The sequence below is a fragment of the Sinocyclocheilus grahami genome, unplaced genomic scaffold (assembly GCF_001515645.1).
Source record: "Sinocyclocheilus grahami isolate Dianchi unplaced genomic scaffold, SAMN03320097.WGS_v1.1 scaffold514.1, whole genome shotgun sequence".
NCBI lineage: Eukaryota > Metazoa > Chordata > Actinopteri > Cypriniformes > Cyprinidae > Sinocyclocheilus > Sinocyclocheilus grahami.
The window spans coordinates 58362-66961 of NW_015505693.1; the positions used below are offsets into that span (position 1 = coordinate 58362).

General features: G+C 37.1%; 1 protein-coding gene across 1 annotated transcript in view; it reads right to left on the reverse strand.

Moving 5' to 3' along the window:
- Positions 1 to 3882: 3882 nt before the first annotated feature.
- The window catches only part of ncanb (neurocan b), a 180377-nt gene continuing 175659 nt past the window's right edge, over positions 3883 to 8600 (reverse strand). Inside the window, exons 16-17 of the mRNA XM_016237416.1 lie at positions 4634 to 4816; positions 3883 to 4547 (exon numbers count right to left, since the gene is read on the reverse strand). Of these exons, the coding sequence (XP_016092902.1) occupies positions 4429 to 4547; positions 4634 to 4816 (302 nt within the window). The 3' untranslated portion in view covers positions 3883 to 4428. The remainder of the gene's footprint in view (positions 4548 to 4633; positions 4817 to 8600) is intronic.

Consider the following 8600-nt stretch of genomic DNA (forward strand, 5'->3'; position numbering starts at 1 on the left):
TTTAAAAAGTGAAAAATAAATAAATCCATACATAAAAAATGAGAAGAAAACATCAAGAAGTGAAAACAAAGACTGTACATCACCGAGCTGGGGAGTGGTGTCAAAAGATTTTATAGTTTTGTCGCAAGGTAGTTTTGCTACTGCCAGAGGAATGAATTTACTGCTTGTAACAGGAGGGAATGCTGGGTCATTAATAACGACGGGATGCCCTTCAAGCCAACAAATAATAAATAAACAGAAATAAGAGCTGTAACTGTAAATATACAGGAAAAGTCTCATATGCTTGGTTCGGAAATATAAACAAAAACTCAGATAACAAAAGTCCGGGAACATCATAGTTCAAATGCATATCAATGTAAAGCTAAAGACCCCACCATATTAATCAGTATCATAGAGTCATCTTTAAGGTCCTCTTCAACAGTGTTATCATCAAATAAACGACGTGCATGATGACAAAGTCGTATATAATGATATGGCAGCCGGCTGAGATGGAATTTACAGATCAGATTATGTGCCAATACAGATTTATATATGAGATAAAGTGCGGACTATGAAAGCATGGTTTAGGTAAACAGGGAATGCCGGAGGTTCGGGTTAAGTATACTAAGCAGCAGTGATTTCCAGAACAATCCGCACTGCCACCGGCGGCTGAACTGGCTTCTTTGTCATGGTAATTCCCTTTCTGACACCGTCCAATCAAAGACATTTCCAGCAAACGCACTAAAAATTCAGACGTGCTACTCTTGCCGCGATAGTCCGGAAGGTGATGATGGATGTGGCTTGTTACCTGCAGTCCTGATTAAACAGAGGACATCGTGCCCCTGTCTCACCTCCGTAGCTTCCTCTTTACCTCCAACAATCATGTAAATATGAAAAGAACAAGGTTAACGCCTCGATACAACATGAACATTTTATCAAAATGGAAAAACGCCATTCTCGGCTGCAGCAGGCGATAGCAAACAAACCGTTGGAGGCTATTGTGAGAGTATTTTGCATATTCTTCTTGCGAGAATCTCAACAAATCTGGCTGAATGAGTCATGCAAACAAGCCTAAATAAGACGATGTTCCACGAATGTAACTACAAAGGGGTGGCGCAGCTAGCGTAACAACCTCTGGGACAGCAATTGCTCTGTGGCAATTAGTCAGAAAACTTGCCACAAGAAAATCCCGCAGCTGCTAGTTCTTCAGAATGCCTGCCAAAAGACAGCTGGGAACATTCTTTGTTTAGAGATTCATTTTTATAATCAAGGCTCACAATTAAGTTGCCACATTGTTAGCCATCTGCCTTCCTTCGCTAGCCTCAGCTGAGGGCTGTAAAGAGCTATTAGTGTGATATAGAGGTACATTAGCAGCTAATATGGATTATTAGGATCCTGGGTATCAGAATGAGACTCCAATTTTGACAGACAAATTGCATAACACTGGTGCACCTCCTGTTCGATGCAAATCATGCATGGGCATTAGAATGAATTGTACGAAACCTGCCCAGAACAGGACATTATTCACCCCAAAATCGAAAGAAAAAAAAAGTTGATATTTTACTTTAAGGATGTGGATTTTGTTTTGCCTTGCAATATTATTTTCAATAAAATTAACCACTCTGAAATTACTATGAAGTAAATTATAATTTTTTTTTAAATTCTCAACAAAAATGATCAACACACAAATATAAATAAAAAGAATGCAAAATTGATGTTTTTGTGAAATTTACTACAAATGCACGTTCCTCCGGTTTTGACTAAACTTCAAAATGTTCAAAACAGCTTTTTATTTTTCAAAATGTAAATCATCCTTTTCTTGAAGTCAATTGCTTTTTTATCAAAATAAGCGCCAATAACCTCAACATTAATTAAGTTTCTTGGAACAAAAAGATGAATTGTTCAGATATTAAGACTATTGGCTTTTCATCCTTGAATTATAAAAAAAGGCTATTAAAATAGGTGGATAAAGGTAGAGAAGGAGGGAGCAGTGACGTTGAAAAGAAGTTGGGGGGAAACTGGGCTACGTTTGAATTTCACTGGGAAATTGAGCGAGGAACAGCGAGAGATAAGCACAAACCCCGGCATTATAGAAATGCGCAGTAAAAAAGAAAGAGCCTGCCCCTTTTTAAGGTAAGGAGGATAGTTGAGAGGGCAGAGAATAAGGAGCGGTCCTCATTTTTGAGTCAGCTGTCGCAGTACTCTTTGAAAAACAGGACACGCACCTGGTGGGGATGAAAAAAAGTGTGCCTTTGGAAACCTCAGTGAGCCCAGACCACATCTTTCGCTCTGAGGAGAACAGAAGACCAAATGCTGCCTCTCAACTGGCTTCCTTCTGCATGAGCCTTTCCTTTTTAACCTCCTGATCTTCAGTGCTGGAGGTATCCCTGCCTCTGAAATTTACCCATGAGCACTTTTAACATCTAACCCGTATGTGATATCGCACCATCTGGATTCTTTGTTTTCGTCCTCATCCCACTCATGGGAATCCATCCCTGTTTTATTTCTTCCTTAAGTGTGCTACTTTGAGAAGCTAATTACAGGCATAGCTGTGACCCCCAAGGCTGTTTATGTAGTCGAGTGCAATTCAGACCAGCAAGTCGAACCTCTCTTTCCATCCCTCTAATTCTCGCTCTTTAAAGGCTGTTTAAGGACTTAAAGCAATAGTTTGACCCCAACAATTAAGTCTGTCATCAGTTATTTAACCTCATGTCTTTTCAAACCCGTATTATGTTTTTTTGTCTGTGGAGCACAAAAGAAGATACTTTGCAGAGTGTCCAAGCTGCTCTTTTCCAGTGGAGCACCATACAAGTGGTTTGCATGACCATATGTGTGCTATATTCTTCTTCTGAAGATTTTTGATTAGTTTGTATGAGGAAAGCGCAAGAATTAAAATGATTATTCGCAAAAAAAAAAGCAAACCAACACAGATCTGAAATCTCGTTCATTACCAGTTTGACAATAGAATAACAACTTTTTGATTATGAATAACTTCGTACTGTTTCTCGCACAATTCTATCATACGGTTTCAGCAGACATTAAATTCATACTTTCATGGTGCTTTATTGTCGTTTATACAACAGTTCTTTCTGGTCCTCAAATCTGATTGGCTGAGAGGAGTACGATATTCAAGTGATATCAGAACTCCAACTGTTTCTCAAAGTGAATGTCATGGCGGACGCCTAAATCCAATATAATTTTATAAATAATACTGTTTTTGTGTCACGGAATGTAGTTTTAAGAGTTTTTTAGGCAAGAATGTACTTGTTTAGACTTAAAATAGTTCTAAAGTGACGTTTTCGAATTAGAAACGGAGGCTTGGGCCCAGCTGTTCTGCACAAAAGAGGGTTTTTAAAGACACGCCATTGTTGTTTCTTATGTATTTACACACTTGTGCCATCAAACTGTTGTATAAATGCAATATCACACTCGTAGCTGATATTGCTCATTTATAGCCAATCGCTCATCTCCCTTTTTTGCTCGACGTAAGAAATAAAATCTTACGGGTTTGGAACGACATGTTATTTAATTTTTGTGTGAATTGTGCAGTTTCTACACTGAGAATCCAGATGAGCACCACTCCTCGCAACCAAAAAAACACACCAATAACGAAGGTATTCGATAAATTTGTGTGAGGGAAAATGCAAAATTGAAATGATTATTTGCAGAAAACTCCACCGATATTGATCTGAAATCTCGTTCATCATTAAGTCGTCAGATTTGACATCATTGACATGAAACGTCACATTTCTATGAAAGCTACAATGGAGTAATGACTTTAGATTGAACTTCGGTCTGTTTTACGAGGCGTCAAATACAGTGCACAACTACTTTTATGGTGCCATTTTTTAAAATTTGACAGCTCCTGTTGCCAGTCACTCGTGTCCTTTTGTGTTCGACGGAAGAAATAAAATCATACAGGTTTGGAATGACATGAGCGTGATTTAATTTTCATGTAAAATCCAGATGAGCACCACTCCTCTCAACTCAAAACACACCAATACTCAGAAATACTGTATAAATTAGGTTAATGTCTTACAAAGAGCAAACCAACGTCAAAACGGTCAAGAAATACTGCATAAGCTAACCAATCCCAAGCATTTCCTGGCTGTTTCGATTTGATCCCGCGTTTTGAAATTAAATACAATATTTACATTGCTCAATTAATGCTTATGTAAAAATACATAAACAGTTAACTAGAGTGTTTTCTACATTGAAGGTACGAAAGAACTTTCCTCATGTTGGATCCACTAAAATGAGATGTAACATTAACAGATAAAGAGATGGAAAAGTGAAATTGTTATAGTCCTTGTGAGGTTCAGCAGAGCCCCTCTGCTCATAATGGGGGTAGACTGAGCCAGACGAGAAGGGGGAAAGGTGAAAGGCCGTCGGATATCAAAGATAAGGAGGTTTAGGTGAAAGGCTGGCGGAAAGGAGGGGATTATTTGGTTAGAAATGGCCGTGACCCTCCTGTTGACCTCGATGACCTCCTGAACCGTGCCTCTTATGCTTTCTGCGCTCGTGGTGGGACTTGTGGTGGTGGCGTCTGTAGCGGTGAGATCTCCTTGCTGAGGATACAAAAAATATATAAATAAAGAGTCTGGCCATTTGGTTCTTGAGATTGACATTTAGAGAATAAAGTTGGGATACTCACACTTCGTACAGATGATCTTGGGCCGGTCCCATTTGCCGTTGGCGCGACACTTGATGGTGGGAATGTGGCGCTGGAGGAAACCATCACCGCACTGGTAACGCACCACAGAGTGTATGTCATAATGCGAACGCTTCCGACCAATCAGGAAAGCGTTGTCCACGGTGGGCGGAGCTCCACATAGTACTGCAAGAAAGACAATGTAGGATTACGAAAATGTAAATCAACATCAAATGAATCAACATTCTTTCTTAATACATGTTCCTGGAAATAATGCACTGTTATTGAAATTCTGTCAGATTTTTCAATGTTGTAGCTGATAACCGATAACCAATGGCTATATTATTTTGTCTAAATGAAATAAAAATAAAACACATAAAAACTAAAAACAAATCGTTTTAAATGGTACAAGTGAATTTAGGCATCACAACATTCTGAAAATAGATATTCATTTTGAAATTGGCTGAAGATTACATTTAACAGTCTAATGAAATTTAATTTAAACAGTGTTTTTAAAGCTTAACATTTAATGAGGGTTAGATGATGGGAAAGCTAAAAATTATATATATAATCTAATTAATCACATAATTTTTCTGTGATTAATCGCGATTAATCACACACTTCAGGAAATTAAGCATAGACCATTTATCTTGTTTCAAATGGTTATTTTGTCATCATTTGCTATATCCAGCAAAGTAAACCAAAAGATTGAATGGTGATTCTCAAAAATCTGTATTTTCTGCAAGCTTTTTTCAAGATAAATTTAGATGTCTTTCCAAAAAAGGACACTTAGAAACTCCAAAAGGACACCAAAGAACCAAATGATATAAGGAGCCCATATAAGCACATATGAAAGAAAAAAAAATCTGAATTTTATAGTATATGTACAGTGCAACAGCAAAGAGCTTTTTAAAATTTTAGAGAAGCCAAGTTGCGATACCGAACAGGACCCCATGGAGATGCCAAAAAAAACCTAAACCAACCGCCTGCTGGCTGCATATATCTACTACAGTACACGGATCCATTCAGAATAACTAAACACAGCAACATAAACATGACAAATCAAAACATTATCGTGATTGTGTGTGGAAACAACGTGAATGTACAGAAATGTCTGTGCCTGTGCATAAATACAATGTGCGATCAGTGCGTCAAGAGCTCATACACGTATTTATTATAACAGACTCGTGCGTGTTTACTGTACTGTACGACTCCTGTACGCCACCGCAATCGTCTTTACCTTGATTGTAGTCTTCATCCATCAAAACTTTACTAGCGAGACTGGTAATCCAGTCGCGTCTCATCTTGCCATACAGCGGTGGGATGTGTTGACAATCCGTTCAGTCTGTACTTCACACACAGCGCGTGTAATGTGTGAGGGCTCGCGCTCTTCAGAGACAGTCACAGAATATGACAGAGCTCGTGTTTAAAAGCGAAACATACTGGAATTAATAATTAACTTAAAACACAACGCGAGTCTCTGTTCTCTCTGCAATCTCTGATGTAATCAGTCTGGTTTCCTTTATATTAGCGCTGTTTTGGATGGATTGTTTGAATGCATTCGCTTACTGGATCATTGGACCGAAAACTTTCCTGGAGTTTAGAAGCTTAAAATTATCTGATTGCAAGCAGAGAAGCAAAATTGGGTTAAAGGGTTAGAATAGAAATTGTGCTTTAGTAATTTTGCGTTAAGGATTGTAAAATTAATCGCATGCGTTAACGCATTAACGATGACAGCCCTAATATATATATATATATATATATATGTATATATATATAATTAAATAAAACATAAAATAATTTATAATAAAGTTATATTTATAACAAAAATATTAATATAAGATAAAACATATAAAACAAATTTAATAACTGATATAATTTAATACCTGGCCAATAACTGATATTTTGGGCATCCATATTTCCTGGTGATGCATTGTGAATTTTATTGCAAATTAAATGAATGAATGAATGAATGAATGAATCCACCCGAGCCTTGTCACACAGATCCCACTTTTTAAAATACAATTAATTCCTGATGAATTTGAACAACATGAGTGAGTTTTTCATTTTTGTGTGAACTGCACAGAATACATGCTCTATAAAATCATGTAAATAAATACATGAACAAATAAATTAATCTCCTATTTTTTTTTAAAGATCCAATCAATTCCCACTAGACATTTTTCATTGAATATTCATATTGCATTTTACTTAATTCTGAAGTAAAATGGGCTTCAAATGTACTCTTTTCTCTAGACATATCAGGCATGGTGTATGAAAAAATGGTTGTAGACAGATTCAACCCTAAAGCGCCACAGTCTAGTGACATACTCTTCTCCAGCAGTGCCTCACGGTGACATTTATCTAATTAAACAGGTTTAAAGAGCTGCAGTTCCCTTTTCTTTCATTAGGTGGAGCCCTCGGAGCCGAAACTCAACGTATCGCTTGACTGAAGATGCAGGAGTCGCCTATTCTTTTGTCACGGTGGGCCAGTAAACACCTCAGGGAACCAATCAGGGCACAGACACAAACAATTAGCCCGTGGTATATGGCTCCCCATACATTCATACGCTCTGAAAAGCAAACTTGTAATCCAAAGCTGCTCGCTATAATCACCTCAGCTTGTTCATTTACAGCAAAACATCATCAAGCTGACCTGTGATTTGAGTGTTTAATGTCTTCACTCCGGCAGACTTTATGGCCTTGGCACTTTAGCTTTTCCCCTTCAAGTAAGATTTTCTTTATCAAACGCTCCAGAGCAAGTCGTGCCATTAACCTCCTTGCAGGATTTCACGGCATTTTGAGAATCGAATCAATTCTGGGAAGGAACTGCAGGTTATCTGTTGCTCAGGATGGGCAGGAATTGCCACCTAATCAGTGACGGTATGAGCTGGAATTGATCTGGGAAGTCAGCGGCTGCTTGTAAGCCTGATGAGTTTTGTTGTATGCGTTTTTTTATAGTGGGGAGCTTCTTTGTCTGGAGAGAAAGAGGTATGACCTTCTAGGTTGAGGACAGGAGGCAAATGTACACTTAAAAACACTCGCTCCTGCACTGAGCAGCCGTTCTCAATCCACACAAGCCGAGCTCTGATTCAGCAATAAATCATTAATAAATAATAGACCATGAAATCAATACTCAATCCTGGACACACTGTACTCTTAGATACACTGGCCTCAAAAAGTATTCAGACAACTAAGCCATGCTTAAAAATGTATGAATGTCACTTTATTCTATTCTAGATCTTCACTGAGAAGAAAAAAATATATATGGAAAAAAACATTTTTTTAAAAAGTTTTAGTAACAAGTAAAAACAAAAACAAAGAGTAACAAATACATTATATATTATATATAATAAATAAAATATATTTTATACTTACGGTTAATAAACAAAGAAAAATAAATAAATAGAAAAAAATAATTTACAAATATCTACAAAATATATATTTACAAAATTAAAAAAACAAACAAACAAACACACACACACACATTTCTTTTCAATTAAAATCTATATGTATTTTATATATATATATATATATATATACAGGTGCATCTCAATAAATTAGAATGTCGTGGAAAAGTTCATTTATTTCAGTAATTCAACTCAAATTGTGAAACTTGTGTATTAAATAAATTCAGTGCACACAGACTGAAGTAGTTTAAGTCTTTGGTTCTTTTAATTGTGATGATTTTGGCTCACATTTCACAAAAACCCACCAATTCACTATCTCAACAAATTAGAATACTTCATAAGACCAATAAAACAAACATTTTTAATGAATTGTTGGCCTTCTGGAAAGTATGTTCATTTACTGTACATGTACTCAATACTTGGTAGGTGCTCCTTTTGCTTTAATTACTGCCTCAATTCGGCGTGGCATGGAGGTGATCAGTTTGTGGCACTGCTGAGGTGGTATGGAAGCCCAGGTTTCTTTGACAGTGGCCTTCAGCTCAACTGCATTTTTTGGTCTC